The sequence below is a fragment of the Periplaneta americana genome, chromosome 13 (assembly GCF_040183065.1).
Source record: "Periplaneta americana isolate PAMFEO1 chromosome 13, P.americana_PAMFEO1_priV1, whole genome shotgun sequence".
In the NCBI taxonomy this organism is placed as follows: Eukaryota; Metazoa; Arthropoda; class Insecta; order Blattodea; family Blattidae; genus Periplaneta; species Periplaneta americana.
In genome coordinates this window covers 50,092,065-50,112,741 of record NC_091129.1, presented here as the reverse complement: position 1 = coordinate 50,112,741, position 20,677 = coordinate 50,092,065, and the positions used below count along the sequence as shown (strand labels likewise).

The 20,677-nt window shown below is 38.2% G+C and overlaps 1 protein-coding gene across 8 annotated transcripts in view; it reads left to right on the top strand.

Moving 5' to 3' along the window:
* The window catches only part of LOC138711876 (solute carrier family 2, facilitated glucose transporter member 8-like), a 264,797-nt gene extending 244,539 nt beyond the window's left edge, over positions 1-20,258 (top strand). For all 8 annotated transcript variants that reach the window (XM_069843142.1, XM_069843140.1, XM_069843141.1 and 5 more), the window contains 2 exons: positions 5,686-5,973; positions 18,418-20,258. In XM_069843142.1, coding sequence (XP_069699243.1) covers positions 5,686-5,973; positions 18,418-19,604 — 1,475 coding nt within the window. In that variant the 3' untranslated portion in view covers positions 19,605-20,258. The remainder of the gene's footprint in view (positions 1-5,685; positions 5,974-18,417) is intronic.
* The last annotated feature ends 419 nt before the right edge of the window (positions 20,259-20,677 follow it).

Sequence of the window (20,677 nt, the reverse complement as noted above, 5' to 3'; positions counted from 1 at the left end):
GTCCGTAAATTAACCATGTAAGTTTCCATCTACGCAACACGTCATACGAAATTTAATTAAATTCATAAAATCTCTAATAACTCTTCATTTAAAGTTAAGTCATTAACTTGATTATATATATATATATGGGTGTTTAAAAAATACGGGGCATAATTTCAGGTATATATTTCCCACATGTAGACAATCAAAATAGTTCATGACAACATGTGTCCGGAAATGCCTTATTTCCGAGTTATGGCCTTCACAACATTGAAATTCACCGGAACGTTTTTCTTTCCGCAGGTCCTTGCCGTCAAAGGACACATTAAGAGGGCACTCTGACAGTTCATTCCGAGGCGAAGGTTACATTCAGTGTTGTGTAGGCGTTAGACTGTGCGACATGTATTCAAATGAAGAGCTGGCAGAGATACACTTCATGTACGGTAAGGCGGACGGCAATGCTGCGCTGGCTCGTCGTTTGTACCAGGAAAGGTACCCACAGCGACAATGTCCAGATCGGAACACATTTGTACGTCTCCATTACCGTCTGTGCGAGTATGGAAAATTTAACTCTCCTGGTTTGGGAAGGGGACGACCAAGATCTACAACTCCAGAAGTACAGGAGGAGATTCTGGAGGTTGTGAACATGACTCCTTCTATCAGTACACGAAGGGTAGCTTTGCAAGTCAATGTTCCTGATACGACTGTCTGGACACTGTTGAAAGAGTATCAATTGTATCCTTATCATTTGCAACGTGTACAGGCTCTGTCACCAGCAGATTACCCTGCACGAGTTAGGTTCTGTCAGTGGTTCTTGCAGCAGTGTGGTGTAAATCCGAACTTTCCTGCCTTAGTATTATTTACAGATGAAGCACAGTCCACACGAGATGGCATAACAAATTTCCACAATCAACATGTATGGGCGTATGAAAACCCACGTGTAACTGTTCCATCTCATCACGAGGTGCGGTTCTCCCTCAACATGTGGGCCGGTATCATTGGTGATCGATTATTTGAACCCCATGTACTTGTAAACAGACTTACGGGGCAGGCGTACACAAACTTCCTGGAAAACACCATACTTCATGTTTTAGAAGACACTTCACTGATCAATCGTAAACACATTCACTTCTTGCATGATAGCGCTCCTGCACACTTCAGTCGTACGGCTCGCCGGTACTTGGATCGAAGGTTTCCTGATCGATGGATAGGTAGAGATGGCCCAATTGCTTGGCCTCCACGCTCACCTGATCTGAACCCTCTCGATTTCTACTTGTGGGACCATTTAAAATCATTGGTTTATTCGTCTCCGGTGCCTGATTTGGAATCCCTTCGGAATGGAATTGTGGCATGTTCTGAGGACATACGCAATACTCCTGGAGTTTGGGATTGTGTTCGCAGGTCAATGAGACATCGATGTGAGGTCTGTATTCAAGCAGGAGGTGGACATTTTGAACATCTTCTGTAATGACAACGACCTGCGGAAAGAAAAACGTTCCGGTGAATTTCAATGTTGTGAAGGCCATAACTCGGAAATGAAGCATTTCCGGACACATGTTGTAATGAAGTATTTTGATTGTCTACATGTGGGAAATACATACTTGAAATTATGCCCCGTATTTTGAAACACCCTGTATATAAATTGATCCAATAATACACTTATTCAATGCCATATCTTCTTAATGGGATTTAGTCACAATGTCATGATTTTCATCTTTAACAAACACGTATTTGACAATGAATTTTGATTCTAGTTTATTTAATTTAATTACCTAAATTTATTATTTCTATCTTAGATTGAAGAGTATCACCGGCCATAATGCACGTTCAAGCATATGCCGCCAATCAACATCAAAAGACAACCTAATATTGAAACATATCATCATCATCCTTAGCTCGACAACCCATCATGGGTCCTGGCTGTCCATAGGAGTTTCCGCCATTCATCCCTATTTCTAGCAACACTCATCCAGTTTTTAACTCCAATAGTTCTGGTATCCTCCCTGATGCCATCCTCCCATCTGACCTTTGGTCTTCCTCTTCATCTACTTCCCCCTGGTTCATATCGGAGGACTCTGATGGCTGGTCTCGAGTCCTCTAATCTCATTATATGACCAGCCCACCTCAGGCGTCCCATTTTTATAAAAGATGTTATATTGGGTTCACTGAAGAGTTCATATAAATTGAAACATATCATGTGTTATAAATGACATCCACAACAACTTGAATAATTAGGTCTCAAGGCATAACCTCAATTTATACATTATAACGTATATACATCTATGGACGGTGAAAAGGCATGTAGTAATGAGAAAACAAGAACATGGGCACAAACAAATCAGTTAGTATAGATCAAAGACTGTAATGCATCTCTTCACATAATATAGTATATAGATTTTACTTTTATTATTTTATCAGTGAAGACCTGCAATTTTATATATGTACATGCATTGTAATCACACGTGTGCTTTTAATCAATTGACAGTAGGGTGTAGTCACACAAGAAAAGAGATATATTGATGTCTTAAATTATGTTGTATTTATCATGTTGTATGCTCATTAATATATATTGTATTTTGGTTGTAGAGACATATGTACTTACTAGAGATGATATTGCTGTATAAAAAAATGTTGTATCTGATGATGTCGGTATGAAACCGACGAAAACGTTCATGCAATATTAAAATTATGTAATGTAAGGACTTGCACCTCACATATATAGAAAGTAAAGTCATTGACTGAAAATAAATATTTCGTATTATATCATAGACTTTTCTGAAAATTAATCAAAATGAATTGCAAAAACATACACCTTACTTTGTGCACAATGAACTTTCCAACGTGTTTATCTCTTAAAATTGAACAGAAAAAATTTCAAAGCTGACCTTTAAACGTAAGTGATGTAAAATTACGCCGATTTTCTTTAGACTGTCCAGATGTGTGTTATTATTAGCCCCCCTTAAAATATACCTCACGCTTTTCGCTCAGTCGGTAGAGCAACTACATACGTATGAACTGAAAGATCTCAAGTTCAAGACTGGGTGGTTAGAGAATTTTTCTCGTTACCAAAACTTTTACAGCGGCTTCCGGATCCGCTCAGCCTCCTGTCAGCTCGGCTCTTTCCCGAGGTTTAAAAGGCGGTCGGAATGTGATGTCAACTACGCCACCTCAATCCAGCGACGAGGTCAAGAAAGCATGTCCATGGAGGTAATTTTTTTAGTGGTTATTTAAGACGTTGTATCAACTACGAGGTTATTTAGCGTCGATGACAATGGTGATAGCGAGATGAGGCCGAGGATTCGCCATAGATTACCTGGAATTCACCTTACGGTTGGAGAAAACCTCGGAAAAAACCCCACCAGGTGATCAGCCCAAGCGGGGATCGAACCCGCGCCCGAGCGCAACTTCAGCGTTGGAGATAAATGTACCTACTTTACACAGCATGCACATTCACGCTCTCCTTGGGTTTTCATAACATGTGAAGTGAGTATGCCTACAGTTACCTCCATTTCTCATGTTTATCGAGCAGAGAGTGGCCCTCACCTCTTTGCACCGGTCTACAGCGTCTTTTGTTGGAGGAATGTAGTAGAATTTTATTTAACGAAGTTATAATTTCAGAGTTAAAATATAACGTAGGCGACATATGGTCGACAAATTCTTCCTGCGGCCCTCTCTCAGGAACAGGCTTCTTTCATTTGTAAATCAATGCAATGGGACCCACAGCTTTACATTCCTCCCGCAGGAATCCATGCTTAGGATTTTATCGTCCTTTAAACTCCATCCCCCTAGCTAGGTTTGAACCTACAAACCACCGGATCGATATAGGCCATCATGGTAACCATAACGAGGATGAATACTATGTATGTTAAAACAGCAATGTTAGTACAGAAGATCTGTCTCCTGGGTAAAGTCAGAATAGACAGACAATTCTTTTAATCATTCAAAGTTCGAATCTCTAACACTCAACATACGAGTAATAGTACATATTCATACTTGAGGACAACAGCAACACTCTTCAGATCTTGAGGTTGACGGTGAACTCGAACGTTGCTAATCCAACGTAAAACCTATTCTCATTCATTTTCTATATTAATTTCTGATAGTTGTGAGGTTGAGAGTCACCTTTCTTCCATCAACGCTGAACTTGAACTAACTGATTGCCCTAATGAAGGCATTTTCATTTATCTTAACATAATAAGCTCTTGTTCATGCTCTAGTTACCCTCATAATGTATAAATTTGTTATATTATATTCTTGTTTCTAAATTACTACTATGATTAAATACTGTAGCAGTGTTACTACATTTTGGTTCAAAAAATCTTAAAGAATTCATACCTTTTGTTTCATAACTATGAGAATACAATTCAAAGTTATCTCAATATTTATTTATGAATTTTATTAATACAATATAATAAATTTGTCTTATTTTAAGAACCTTAAAGTCTAACAACAATTTTTGTGATGGAAACTCAATAGGTTTATGAAGACATATTCTAATTATTTTCTTCTATAATAAAAATAGAGTGCATTCGAATTGGTTTTAAATAAGATAGCCCATCCTATATTTCTATACATAATTACAGATTTAAATAATGTTAAGTATATTGTGCGCAGTGCTGTCATGTTAATTTTTCTCTTGGCTTTACGCCCCACTCCTTGTTTTCTCCCTTGAAATTATTTTACTCTCCTCTCTCTATCTCTCCGATTGTCATTTAGTGATTTTTTTAACATTAAAGAAGAAGTAAAGAAATTGTTTTGTTTTACATTTTAATTGTACACAACAAGAATACACCATATAGCCCCACCGTAGATGCACACTTGTCTCGTGAACCTTGGAGTGTGTATTTGCAGTACGTCTTGTTTTTCAACCATTATTTTATATAATTCTAGATTCCTATGCTGTAAAGGTAGACAATTTTTGTTTATGAACATCAAACAAAATACATTAGGAAGAGTAAGAGATGATCTAAGATCTGTACAGATCTCCGCCTACAAAACTAAGGCCGAATGGCTCTATACAGACAACATTTTCTTTTCCCCATACGATTAATTAAAAAAAATTGTAGGTTTCCACACCGTGTATGGTCCCGTATGGCCTCCAAAACAGCACTGGTTGTGCGTAATGAACTTATTGACAAGTAATTCCCCAATAAAACGAAACAATATATTATTTTACGTATTTTATTACAAAGGTAATTAATGTAATAGTTTCATTTTAAATTATGCCTAAATATTTAACTTTGGAGGACTCATTAATAATCGGACATTTACAATGTGTTATGCAACAATCAGAGTTATGTAATTTAATACTTAATGTAGCTGTAGGAGGTTTGTTACATTTTCGAGATAATGAGAATGGAATAATTATTGTTTTATTTTCGTTGATAAAAAGATAATTTATATTAAACCAATTTTTTATTGGTTCAAGTCCATATATCATACCAGGTTTTTCCATCAAAAAGTAAAACTGTGTCATCGGCATAAGAATAATGAACACCATTGTATTGTTGTAAGTCAATTTTTAATAAGTAATTAATATATATAAAAATTAAATAGAATTTGTTGTTGGTTAAAATTTGTAACTGTTCCAGTGTATTCAAAAAAGTGCCTCCACTACTCCCAAAGAAAGAGCCCAGACAATACTCGCACTTACTACTCACATTTTACTTAAAGGTGCATGTCATACTTGGTTCTTCTTTCTTCTAGCTTCTCTAGCATCCATTTCCACACCGATCGGCTGCCTTCTGACTGGTGTGCTGCTGGACAGACTGGGGCGCAAGCGCACCCTGATGCTCATCAACACTCCTGCGCTGTTGGGCTGGTTGATCATAGCAACGGCGTCACACAGCGAAAACTTGTTCCTGTATCAACTTTACGCGGGTCGACTCCTGACGGGTCTCGCCACGGGCATGTCCAGTTCTCCTGCCACCGTCTACGTCAGCGAGGTTGCGGACAAGGCGCTGCGCGGCATGCTCGTCACGTGGGCATCCATCGGTGCGGTTGCTTCTCTTTATACATGATTACTGCATAACTTTGTTTTTGTCTTTGTTACCCGCCTCTGCTTCGCCTTCTCTTCCTCTTCTTCCAGTACACTTCCTCTTATCCTTCTCCTCTCTTATTAATCCCCTTTCTTTCTCCCTGATTCCGTTTGTAATTTCTTTCCTCCTCTTTCGCTGATTTTCTTCCTTCTAGTATGATTCCCTTCCTCATTCATAGATCTTGTCTCTTCCTCTGTTCTCTTTTCTTCTCTCCCTTTTTTCATAAGATTCATGTGATCCTTCACCTCGCTCATTTATCTCCTTTCTCTCTCTCCAGTCCTCTATATGGTTTCCTTCCTCATCTTTTCTCACTAATTTTTTCTCGTATAATTTTCTTCCGTCTTCTCATATCTCTTCCTCTTCCTCTCATTTATTGCATGTCCGTATTTTTAAATTTATATCTTATAGAAAGAGGTCTTCCGTAACAAAAGACTTTTAAAAGACAGACATATAACTGTGAGGGAGGATCTCATAAGTGCCAGACATAAACTGTTGCGTGAAGCTATTAGCAAATATTGTGTGACTAATGTTTGGACACTAGACGGTTGTGTCATTGTTAAGGCAATACAAAGAGAACACTGAATAATATAATGGAGATAGGGTCATAAGCGATACCATTAAACTCGCTATTCAAGAATTTCATAAATTATTCATTATTTCATAGCTATCTATTAACGTTTTAGTTTATTGTATTAGTAGTATAAATTCTCTTACTATTCTGTTAGTAGCAGTGGCGGCTGATTGACTGAGGCAAGTGAGGCCGGGCCTCAGTCACTTGGCTTAACAGATATCAAATTTTGTGTTTTTATATAATGTATTAGTTATTTGAATGAAGCATATATCGCTTGAGACGGTTCCTCGTATAGGATGAGGAGATTTTCATTAGATTAGTATTTCGTGTTAATATTCTTATATGGATAGGATGCGCGGACGTGTAAGTTAGTTTCAAAATCTGAGACGGAAGTAACAGGTGGACAGGAAGGCCGAAAGGAAGCTAGGCGGACAGGAAACATGTGTCCAGGCGTGGAGTTGACTGATGAGGGAATGTATGGACTTTGCCTGCGGGTGGTCAGTAAGATGACGCCAAGCCAGGTTCCAAAAGAGATGATCTGGTATATGTAAGAGAATTGTCAGAACCCCGGAAGTAAGGGGATGTTCTAGTTAACGAACAATTTTTGAAGAACGCGTCTTAAATGACGTAAGTGTAATCATGGCCAATCAGGATTCTTAATAGAGACACGTGATATATAGATAGGAGGGCGAAATTCTATGTTTGGTGGTTGAAAGTAGGGGATAGATTTGGCAGATAGACAGAAGGCATATAGAACGCGTACGGAGAAGTTGCACTCCACATATTCTCGGCAAACCTAACTCGGAAGTATAACAATTTACGGACTTAGAATTTTTTTAGTGGGTGTAGTAAGAAGTCGTGTGTTGCATTATTATTATAAGTCTGAATTCTTTCCTCTCATCACGTTATCAACTGTCCGTTATATTACTGGTGTTTTATAGTACAAAATATATAATTACGTGAACTCAGAAATTAGTATACCAACTTGCGGGAAGTGAGAGCGAGATATTATACACTTGGACGCGCATTTCTGCTAATCTGAAACGAACACCTAATAATAATAAACGTTTTCATAGTTCTTACCAACAACTTCTGGTGTGCGCCTACATCATTACAACCTACGAGCACGTCTCCCAAACCCCATGTCCCGACCGTTTTGCAGCTGACCTGGGACCTCATCCTCTACCGGAGTAATCTCGAGGAGGCTGGCGCCCAAATTAATCTGTGTACATAGTTAATTATTGACATCGACGTGCCTCCTCGAGATACTTTCCATATACGACTGAGCTGGCAGCCGAGGGCAAGGAAAGGCGTCGTGGGCAACGACGACAGACGACCGTCGCAGACATGGCGACCCCAACGAGGTCCGACCCGCCGCACGCTGTAGAAGCATTTTAAAACTTTGTGATGTATATAGACCTGTTTGGCAGTAAAATTTACTCCTGAGGCCAGAATCGCTCGTGCCGGGTCTGGTTGTGATGTATATACACCTGTTTTGCAGTAAAATTTGTTCCCGAGGCCAGAATCGTTCGTGCCAGGTCTGTCTTCTGAATTTCCTGTATTTTCGCGGAGTTTGAGCTTGCGCTTGAAACGTTGTAGCCGAGGCACAATTCGTCTGGCCTCGTGGCATGGTCAGGTTTCACTCCTCACATCCATGGGCCGGCCTCAAGGGTAGAGTGGGGCGGGAATAGCAATGGTGACTTGTCTTCCTAAATAGGTCATAAATAACACAAATTCCAGCTCTTTGGCAGGCAGAGACCCACACTATTCCCTCCCCTTATGTCTCAATTTATGACTTAAGCGAGGGTGTTGTACTATTGTAATTCGTAGTACAGTAGTGAATCTGGGCCAATGTTGTTATGTGTTTCGGGAAAATATAAACAGAAACAAATGCGAGAAATAATGCTGGTGCAGTTAATTCATTGTTAAAGTGTCCTTTTTTCAAGAAGAAATAATATTGAAAGAAAGGAAGTTTTAAATAAAGAGAGAGACTACCGAGATACCTACGACATCGCTGACAATTTTTCTGACAGATAATCTTAAAAGGCGAGTTTCTATTGCATCCTGGTATGGGCAACATAAATGGTTAAGTGGTAATGTGGTGTAAAATAAACTTCTCTGTTGGCCTTGTTCGTTGCTGTCAAGGGAAAAAAATAAAGGAACAGAAAGGAGGGGATTTTCAGCACATAATGTGGGTTGCTTCATCACACTGAAACAATCACTGAAACTCACAGCATAACAGCTTATTTGGTGAGTGACATTATTTTTCATCAATAGTAGGCTAATAATAATAGACTAATAATAATAATACTGATAATAATATTAATAATACAATAATCATGATATTAATAATACAACAATAATTAATATCATAAATAAACATTTCCTATCGGAGGCACTTAAACTAGTTGCATCTGGCCTCACCGAGGATTTCGATCACCGGCAGCTACTGGTTAGTAGTACTACAGTTTTAGATTATTTTCATTATACATGGGTCATTCAAATTAGTGGTATCAATGTTTGTATGTGATGCTATCAGCGGTAAATGATGGAAGCTGATAACAATGAGAAAGAAGAGCATCTGATGTGTGTTATCTGTGAGTTTGAAGACAATAATCTCATTTATAAGATATTTGTAGTGAGTTCAATTTATAGACTGTTATCTGTAGTGCTCTAAAATGTTTAGCAAATACGAACAAAGATGCTTCATTAAAATTCAGAACGCAAGAATGCTCGACAAAGCCAAATAGCATTACTGGAAGCTTGTAGTAGAGAGACTTCACCATATCGTACCGTGGCTAGGTGAGCACATGTATTTCGCAACTGAAGGGAAGATGTTCATAAAAAAACGTGGAGCTGGCAGACCGCAATCGGCAATTAATTATGTGAATGTGAATGCTGTAAGAGGACTACTGGAAGAACACCGTTGTTGGAATTGTATTGAAGGAAAGCAAGGGAAGTTGGAATTGCTCCTGGTTATATTCTTCACATACTTAAGAAGAAGTTAAAGATGAGGAAAATCTGCGCTCGGTGCGTTCCACACAATATTAAAGAGGAAAACATGTGACAGAGAATGGAAACAACGAGATTCCACTTAGAACGCTATGGACGTGATGGCGAGCGTTTCTTCAACGTAACACAACTTTAGATGAAACCTGTGTTCGATGCTACCAATCAAAATAGAAGAGAGTGGCGACACAATGATTCCCCACGGCCAGAAAAGTATCGGTAATAACAGGATCCACTTAAAGTCATGTTGATTGTTGCTTATGATTTTGACTGTGTCCTTGGCACTCATTCAGTTCCTGAAGGGAAATCATGTGATTGGTGCATATTACATTTACTTTCTGGAACACCATTTACGACCAGCTGTGCGACGTAAACGTCCAAATCTCCTGAATTCTCATTCTATTGTGCTACATGATGATGCTCGCTCTCACATAGCTGCCCCTGTGGTTAATTTATTTCGCAAATGGAACTGGGAATTTCTGGAGCATACTGCATACTCCCCAGATATGAGCCCATGGTGATTTTCACCTTTTCGCAAAAATGAAATTACCACTTAGAGAAGTTCGCTTTAGAACCAGACAGGCAATTATAGCAGCAGTAGAGTAATCTGTTCGAAGATTAGTATAACAAGACGCTGTGGATGGCATACGTCTTCTCCTTGAGGTGTGGAGGCGGGTTTTTCGTGCTGGCGAAGATTAATTCTGAGCAATGCAACAATGTGACTGTTCCAAAAATGTTTTCTTTGTTGTTAATTCAAATTTTGCCACTAATTATTGAATGACCCATGTATTATAATTCCATTAGCATTTCTTAGATCTTAGTTATTTAAATTTTGAATATTTTAATATGGTAATTAATATTTGAAACTAATACGTTAGTTATAAATGCTCACGCCCCTACAGAAGAGAAAGACGACTATATAAAGGATAGCTTCTATGAGGAATTGGAACATACTTTTGATCAGTTCCCTAGATATCACATGAAAATTTTATTGGGGGATTTCAACGCTAAAGTAGGACGGGAGGATATTTTTAGACCAACTATTGGAAAAGAGAGCCTACACGCAATTAGTAGTGACAATGGAGTTAGATTAGTCAACTTTGCCACATCGAAAAATTTAATTGTCAAAAGTACAACATTCCCCCATAAGGATATACATATATATACTTGGACTTCTCCAGATGGATTGACACACAACCAAATAGATCACATCTTGATAGATAAACGGAGACATACTAGTATAGTAGATATTCGAACTTTCAGGGGTGCAGACTGTAATTCTGACCATTATTTGGTGATTGGAGAATTAAGAGAAAGATTATCAGTAGCCAAGCGAGTAGAGCAACAAGTTAATATTACTAAATTCAATATTTTGAAATTAAAGGACGAGGAAGCTAAGCAAAATTATCAGGTCGAAATTTCGAATAGGTTTGCCACTTTAGAAAGTTCCGACGAAGTTGAGAAAGAATTAGATGTTAATAGCGTGTGGGAAAATATCAGAGATAGTATCAAAATTGCAGCTGAGCAGAGCATAGGTTATTATAAAACTAAGAAAAAGAAACCGTGGTTTGATGAAGATTGTTGCATGGTAGTAGAAAGAAGGAAACAGGCAAAATTGAAATTCTTACAGGATCCAGTTGAGGAGAAGAGAGATAATTATTTCAATGAAAGACGGGAAGCAAGTCGTACACTTAGGAATAAAAAGAGAGGTTACTTGAAGGAAAAACTGAATGAGGTAGAAACAAATAGTAAGAATAAAAACATTCGAGATTTATATAAGGGTATAAAGGAATTTAAGAACGGATATCAGCCAAGGGTAAAAGTGATCAAGGATGAGAATGGTGACTTGCTTGCAGACTCTCCATCAATCCTAAACAGATGGAAAAACTATTTTGCGCAACTACTAAATGTACATAGGCCAAATAGAAATGATCGGGACGATATTGAAATACAAACTGCTGAGCCATTTATACCCGAACCCACGCTTTCAGAAGTCGAAATTGCGATAGAAAATCTGAAAAAGTACAAGTCTCCAGGTATCGATCAAATTCCAGCAGAATTAATACAAGAGGGTGGAAGTGCATTATATAGCGAAATTTATAAACTTGTACTTGCTATTTGGGAAAAGGAAATTGTACCAGAACAATGGAAGGAGTCCATAATTGTACCTATTTTTAAAAAGGGGGACAAAACCAACTGTGGTAACTTTCGAGGAATATCACTTTTGTTGACGTCGTACAAAATTTTGTCCAATATTCTTTTGAGGAGATTAACTCCGTACGTAGATGAAATTATTGGGGATCATCAGTGCGGTTTTCGGCGTAATAGATCGACTATTGATCAGATTTTTTGTATTCGGCAGATAATGGAGAAAAAATGGGAGTTTAAGGGTACAGTACATCAGTTATTCATAGATTTCAAAAAGGCATATGACTCGGTTAAGAGGGAAGTATTATATGATATTCTTATTGAATTTGGTATTCCCAAGAAACTAGTTCGATTAATTAAAATGTGTCTCAGTGAAACATACAGCAGAGTCCGTATAGGTCAGTTTCTATCTGATCCTTTTCCAATTCACTGCGGGCTAAAGCAGGGAGATGCACTATCACCTTTACTTTTTAACTTCGCTTTAGAATATGCCATTAGGAAAGTTCAGGATAACAGGCAGGGTTTGGAATTGAACGGGCTACATCAGCTTCTTGTCTATGCAGATGACGTGAATATGTTAGGAGAAAATACACAAACGGTTAGGGAAAACACGGAAATTTTACTTGAAGCAAGTAAAGCGATCGGTTTGGAAGTAAATCCCGAAAAGACAAAGTATATGATTATGTCTCGTGACGGGAATATTGTACGAAATGGAAATATAAATATTGGAGATTTATCCTTCGAAGAGGTGGAAAAATTCAAATATCTTGGAGCAACAGTAACAAATATAAATGACACTCGGGAGGAAATTAAACGCAGAATAAATATGGGAAATGCGTGTTATTATTCGGTTGAGAAGCTCTTATCATCCAGTCTGCTGTCCAAAAATCTGAAAGTTAGAATTTATAAAACAGTTATATTACCGGTTCTTCTATATGGCTGTGAAACTTGGACTCTCACTCTGAGAGAGGAACATAGGTTAAGGGTGTTTGAGAATAAGGTGCTTAGGAAAATATTTGGGGCTAAGCGGGATGAAGTTACAGGAGAATGGAGAAAGTTACACAACACAGAACTGCACGCATTGTATTCTTCACCTGACATAATTAGGAACTTGAAATCCAGACGTTTGAGATGGACAGGGCATGTAGCACGTATGGGCGAATCCAGAAATGCATATAGAGTGTTAGTTGGGAGACCGGAGGGAAAAAGACCTTTAGGGAGGCCGAGACGTAGATGGGAGGATAATATTAAAATGGATTTGAGGGAGGTGGGGTATGATGATAGAGACTGGATTAATCTTGCACAGGATAGGGACCGATGGCGGGCTTATGTGAGGGCGGCAATGAACCTTCGGGTTCCTTAAAAGCCATTTGTAAGTAAGTAATACGTTAATTAATATTACTATTTTTTTAATTGTCTCGCGCCGTGGGATCGTGGTCTAAGGCATCCTGTCTGGGACTCGCTTTACGGAATGCGCGCTGGTTCGAGTCCTCATGTGGAAATAAATTTTCTCATGAAATTTCGGCCAGTGTATGGGACCGGTGCCCACGCAGCATCGTGATGCACTTGGGGAACTACGATAGGTAGCGAAATCCGGTTACGCAAAAAAGCTATAACGGCTGGGGGGTTCATCGTGCTAACCAAACGTTACCTCCATTCTGGTTAGATGATCGTCCACCTCTGCTTGGGCAGAGTTGTCTAGTACTCTAGTTTGCTGTAATCTACATTTCTAGCATTTTTTATTCCTATCTGTGTCTGTTTCACATTTTAAGTTGTCGAACATCACTTCTAAACTTCACAGTCTTTGAAAATGTCATTGACTGTCGTAGGCTACCCCCCTCCCACTCAGAAGACCGAAATCTGTTCTCTAATCCCCAGACATAGGACACCCTAGCAGCTGTATTTACAAAGCGTTCTACATTCTTCCAGGTAGCCCATATTAATACCAAAATATTGTCTCATCGGACGATATTTAAACTATTTTCTCGTGTATAATTTTACATGACCTTGTAATTTTGAATATTGGCTAAAGCCCTCTATTTATTCTTCAGTTGTACATTTAGAAGGATACACTCTATTGAGAAATAATCGCTTAAACAAAAGAGGAGGTAGTGTTGCAGTGTACATTAAATCAAATATAAATCCTGAACCAATATATGCATCCTCTGACAAATAAGACAGAAAGCCGGAAATGCTATTTATGCTATTCAAGCGACTTTTCAAACATTTCTCATAAGAGTCACTTATCAACTTCCAAAAATGAATAACGTCGCATAAATTGAAAGATCCTTGGTGAATAATCTCACAGATTATGAACACGTTTTAATATTAGTTCATCTCAATACAAATGTACTATTTACAACCTCACACAAAATAATTTTATTAATGACAATCTTCCAGGCTCTTGATTTAGCAGTTCTTTCTCTGGATCCTATTCACCATACTCAATTCTCTGAACCACTGCTTGACTTAATTGTTACGACTAAACCAAATCGAGTACTGACTCAAGGACAGTGTGTGGCTTCGCAAATATCGAACAATGGCATTATATTATATCTAGCGTATTCTTTGAAGTGTCCCAAGCCAAAATCAAAATGTATAATATACCGTGACTTGAAACGTATTGATGAAATAGAACTGCAGGCAGAGCATTCAAAATTCCTTGGAATTCATTATTGACCCCGCATTCTGTTTACGAGAAATTTGAAACACGCACCGAATACATTACTAACTTGAAGGCCTATGACATGCACGCACCTCTGAAACCAAAACCAGAATTCCACGTTTCTCTCGTGAACTAGCTCTTCCTAAATTTTCTATACGTGCTCTATTCCTTTCCGTCCCTCATTAATAATAATAATAATAATAATAATAATAATAATAATAATAATAATAATAATAATAATAATAATGTTTTATTTATCGTTGCAGAGTTAATTTCTTTCCTTCTGATTCCTTTCTGATATTAATTATAGCTATTTACTCTTCTCCTGTCACTGAGTTTCTTCCTTCTTATACCATCTCCTACTTTTTCCACAGATACTTCTTCTTCCTCTCATCTCTTCTCTCTTCCTTATTATTCCTACACACTTTCTCTGACCACTCTTCTGTCTCATTCATTGCCTTTCTTTTTTTCTGATATCTTTCGATTACCTTCCTCTTCGTCTTTCACTGATTTTATTTATTTTGTCATATGATTCCCTTCCGCTTTTCTCTGCCACATATCCTTCCTATGCTCTCTTCCATCTTTCTCTTTTTCCTATACGCTTCTTCCGATTACTCTCCTCTCTTATTCAACTCCTTTCTCTTAATATGATTCCGTTCTGTGATTTTTTTCCTCTCCGCATTTAATTGATTTCCTTCCTTCTTTTATGATTCTTTTCCTTCTTCATACTTTCATTTAAAGCCTATTATTATGTTTCACATTAGCTCCCTCTTATCGTCTCATTTATTTCCTTTCTCTTTCTTTTATTCCCTTCTAACTTCATTTATTTATTTATTTATTTATTTATTTATTTATTTATTTATTTATTTATCATATAATTATCTAACCCTTTCAAGTATTCATTCTCCTTCCATTTATTCACTGCATCTCACATTTGCTTTATTTTACACTAATCTTTTTCTCTCTCACTTATCTAATATCTGTTTATGACCCCATTTCTGATTTTCTTGTTCCTCTTTCACTTATCTTTCTCTTTTTTATATCATTCCCTTCCTTGTCCTCTGATTCACTGCATATTCTTGTGTTTTTTAATACTCCTATTATGATCCATATCTCTCATTCATCTCTTTCCTTTTGCCTGATGCTCATCCTGATTTCCTTCCTCTCCCTTCTACACTAATTTTCGTTCTTCTTATTAGATTCCCTTCCTCTTTCACAGACGCTCCTTATTTCTCAAGACGCGTTCTCTGATCCTTCTCCTACGTCATTCACTTTCTTTCTCTTTCTGATTTCTTTCCTCTTTCTCGCTCACTGATTTCCTTCCTTCTCATGCGATTGCCTTTCTCTTCTTTGTTCTCTTCCGTCTTCTTTTTTCACACTTTTCCTCTTTTTCCCATAGGTACGCTTCTTCTGATCCTCTTCTTCTCTCATTCATCACTCTTCTCTGATCCTCTTTCTGATTTCCTTCATTATTCTCTTTCACTCATTTTCTTATTACTCATTAGATTCCCTTTCTCTTTCACAAACCTTTCCTTTTATTATGCTCTTTTGTCTTCTTCTTTTCTCATACGCTTTCTCTGATTCTTATTCTCTCTATTTTCTCTTTCTCTGAACAACTTCCTGATTTCTCACATTGTTTCCTTTCAGTCATTTTCTTCCATCTCATTAGATTCCATTCCCCTTTCACAGACCTTCTCTCTTTATCTGCTGTTTTGTCTTCCTCTTTTCTCGTACACTTTCTCCTCTCCTCCTGATTCATCTCTTTCTATTTACCTGATCCACATTCTTATTATTTTTACTCTTCTCCCTTTTCATATGATTACATTCATGTTTCGCAGGCCCTTCCTCTTTCTCTGGTCTCTTTTCTCTTCGTCTTTTTCCACATGCTTCCTCTGATTCTTCTCTTCTTATTCATCTCCTTTCTCTTTCTCTTACACTCTCTTTTTATTTACTTTCTTCTTTAACTGATTTAATTCCTTACCACATAATTCCTTTCCTCGTCCTTTAATTCACTGCTTTTTATGCTTCCTAAAAAGTTTCTCTGTGCTTTTCGTTTCTATTTTTTTCATTTATCTTTCTCAGATCATTTGTCTCATTTCCTTTATCTTTCTCTTTCACTATTTTCTTCCTTATCATACCATTTTCTTTCTCTATCACAAACCCTTTCAATTCCTATGTTCACTTTTCTTTTCTTCTTTTTCTATACGCTTCCTCTAATCGATCCAATATATTATGTTCATTCCCTTTTTAGTTTTCTGACCACCTTTATGATTTCCTTTCTCTTCCTCGCTCACTGATTTTCTTTCTTTTCATTATATTTTCTCCCTCCTTCACAAACCCTTTCCCTTCCTCTGCTCCCTCCTTTGTTTTCCTCTTTTTCCATTCGTCTTCTCTGTTCCTTCTCCTATATCATTTATCTTTTTCCTTATTCTGACTTCCTTTCTCTCCCTCTTTCACTAATTTTCTTTCTATTTATGTGATTTCTTTTCTCTTTCACAGTTCCCTTCATCTTCCTTCAATTCTCTTCCTCTTCTTATAGTTCTCATACACTTTCTCTGATTCTCTTTCTCTTATTAATCCCCTTCATCTTTTTCGGATCCCATTTTCTAATTTATTTCCACCTCCTCTTTCACTGATTTATTTTTTTCTCATATAATTCTCTTTCACATATCCCTTTTCCTTTTCCTTTTCCTGAGTCACTGTCTCTTCCTATGCATCCTATACGCATTCTCTTACTTTATTCTCTAGTTAATCTTCTTTTTCCTTCTTTGATTATATTTATGATTTCTTCCCTGTGCATCTTTCACTGATTTTCTTCCTATTTAGGCATACGTGATTTCCTTCCTCTTTCACGGATCTCTTCCTCTTCCTCTCTTGTTATGTTTCACACACACTTTCTCTCATTTTCTCCTATCATTCAACTCATTCCTATTTTTCTGTTACAATTTTCTGATTTACTTCCTTCTCTGCCGTTCTCTCTACCTTTTTTTTTCTCATATGCTTCCCTAGAACTTTCTCTCCTTTCATTCATCTCCTTTCTCTTTCTCTGAAACCCTGTATGTGATTTCCTTCTTTTTCTCGTTCACCGATTTCCTTCCTATCTGAATGATTTCCTTCTACTCGTATTTTCACGGATCACTTTTTCTTTCTCTGGTTGACTGACTCTTTTTATGCTTCCCGTACGCTTTCTCTGATTCTTATCCTATCATTTTTCTCGTTTCTCTTTTTTCTCATCTCCTTTGTGTTCCCCTTTTATTGATTTCCTTTCTTTTCACCTGTCCCTTCCATTTTCACAGTTTCTTCCTCTTCCTTTACTCTTTTTATCCTCTTTTTCTCCTATGCTTTTTCTGAACCTTCACCTCTTTCATTCATATTCTTTCTCTTTCTATGATTTTCTTTCTGATTTAATTCCCCTTCTTTCCTTGATTTTTTCCTTCTCATATTATTCTATTTCACTTTCACATATCCTTCTCTTCCTCTACTCTCTCTTCTCTCCCTCAATTTATCATACTCTTCTGTTATTCTTTTTCTCTCTCATCCATCTCCTTTCCCTTTCCCTGACCTTTCTGATTTACTTTCTCTTCCTCTCATTGATTTTCTTCCTTATTGTATGATTCACTTTCTCTTTGCCCGGTTCACTGCCTCTTCTTATTTTTTGTCTTTCATTTTATTTACTTCCATATATTTTATTTTCATATTCTTAATCTTCGTCTTCCCTTTGTAGGCCTACTAGTATTTCAAGAACATTACTAATAAGCCTACTATTGTGTTCCGTACTCCTGCATCTCAACCTTTCAACAACACTCTGGTCACAGCTTAGTTTAAATTCTTAAACTGATAACTTTTATGGTATCTTCTTTAATTTTTTTCAAAATAAAGTAACAAAATGATATATAATATTCGGTTCAACGATTTCAATGATAAGAGTATCGGCTTGATAGACAATAACAATTTGTGTGAGCATTTCATCATTTCTTTTCAATTTCGCAATTGTACCACTGTTCTAGGCATATCGCTAGGTATCCTGGTGGTCTATGTGCTGGGCTCCATCTTCCAAGAAAACTGGCGTTTGGTCGCCGGTATCAGCGCCGGTTTCCCCTTGACGTCCATCATTGCGGTATGGTTCCTACTTCCAGAGAGCCCTGTATGGCTAATGTCTCGGAATCTCGTGCAAGAAGCCGAGCTATCCATGCGACGTATCAGAAGTGTGCCTCATCACGAAGACCTTCCGACTCCCCTGGAAGAGGAGCTGGACGCCATGATATCGCAACAGACAGGCAACACTCGAGGCAGCCTGCGAGACGCAGTCCGTCTGCTAAGAAGACCCGAGGTCTACAAGCCACTCGTCATCATGAACGCCTTCTTTTTCTTCCAGCAGTTCGCCGGCATCTTTGTCGTAGTGTTCTATGCCGTTAGCATCGTGCAGGAGACTGGTGTGCAGTTCGACGGCTACCTGGCGAGCGTGCTGATCGGCCTGACTCGCCTGTGCGTCACCGTCCTCATCAGCTTCGCGTCGCGGAGGTACGGCAGGCGTATTCTGTGCAACATCTCTGGTGTGGGCATGACACTCTCAATAGGCGCTCTGACTGTCTTCCTGTGCCTCATGCACGACCACACCTTCAGCCAAGAGGCAGCCGCAGACCACAGCTGGTTCCCGATCACGGCTCTCGTTCTGTACATTCTCACCAGCTCCTTGGGGTTCCTCACCCTGCCATGGGCCATGATAGGAGAGGTGTTCCCCTTGCAGATACGTGGGCCTGCTTGCGGTGCCACGACTTGCTTTGGCTACTTGTTCAGCTTCATCATCGTGAAGTTGTATCCCGAGATGAAACACTGGTGGGGAAATCACGGGGTGTTTACCTTTTACACTTTTATGTCTCTGGTTGGCACTGTCTTCATGTATGTGTATCTGCCAGAGACTCAAGGACGTACACTGGTGCAGATCGAGGAACACTTCAGGAGTGGAGGCAAGGCTAGATCCGAGAAAAAGACGACAGAGGAGTTGCCAGAGGTAAGTGTCCCTGTGAACACCAAGGAGAAGCTGCTTGAAGTGATTGTATCAAGAAAGAACAAGCAGGACAAAGAAGAGGTGATGGAGAATGCGCTGGTGGTGAGCGTACTTGAGAAGACTAGGGAAAACAACGAGGAGGCAACTGAGAAACTTCTGGACCGGCCCATATCTGAGAAGACCTAGAACATCCTGTATACGAAAATAAATTCATTTTCATACAAAGGCATTGAGTTCGACAAATGTCTCGTGAAGGTTTATTGTGATATTCTCAATTTCATGCTTGAAATAGCGCTATTTATTATTGTAATTCACTGTGATCAATGTTCTTCAATTTTTGTATAAGAAAAAATTGTTTACAGCTTCACTGTGCATTTAGCTGCAAAACATTTTAATAATGGCGTTGTATGTGAATGACGACGTCACACACATGCACACAGAAAGTCGCTTATTCAACTTCTCCATTTCCAGTGAAAGTATTGCAACAGGAATTGACTACGGAGTAGTCCAGTATTAAAAGTGATCACCTCTATTTTTATTGAAAATGAGTTTGATATGGCATTAACCATGTTGGAACTACATGTTTATTCCGGTGGAATATTGGAGGAAAAACATTATTTATCACTACAAAAGACGTTGCTAAATTTCAGTTTGGTTACAGAACTGATCATCTGCTCTCGAGTTACAGCTAGCTTGGAAACTGATCATTTACAAGCCTGGAGTTTGATTTCAAAATTACCATCTACAACATGTTATGCATTTACGAAGTTATTAAAACTGATTATCGGCAGTGGAGAATTTATATTGTTTCAAATATATTTACGTTGGAATATTTCACAAGATTTGTTGGTAATACCTTTAGTTGATTGTACCAAGTAGTGCTTTGTTGAGTACAGAAATTTATAGTTACATGCTGGGTATGGATCCGGAAATAGAAGTTCGTCATTCTTTCTTCATCAGGTGTAAAACCTGCAGAGTCCAGAAAAGCAAGAAAATAGCTACCAGACTCCATAGAATGACTTGCAAATAAGAAAAAGCGAATGAGGTAAGCTTTGTACAATATGTTTTGCGTGTAATGGAAATACCCTCAACCCAAATTGGCCTCACACATTACACTAAATATAATAATAGATAGCCTACCTGCTAAATTTCAAAACACAGAGTACAAAAACTATTCAAAGAACATCTTTTAACAAGTGCTAGTTCTCAAGAAAAGCGGGGAAGTGATCATAAATCAAAAGTTTATGAAACTCTAAAGA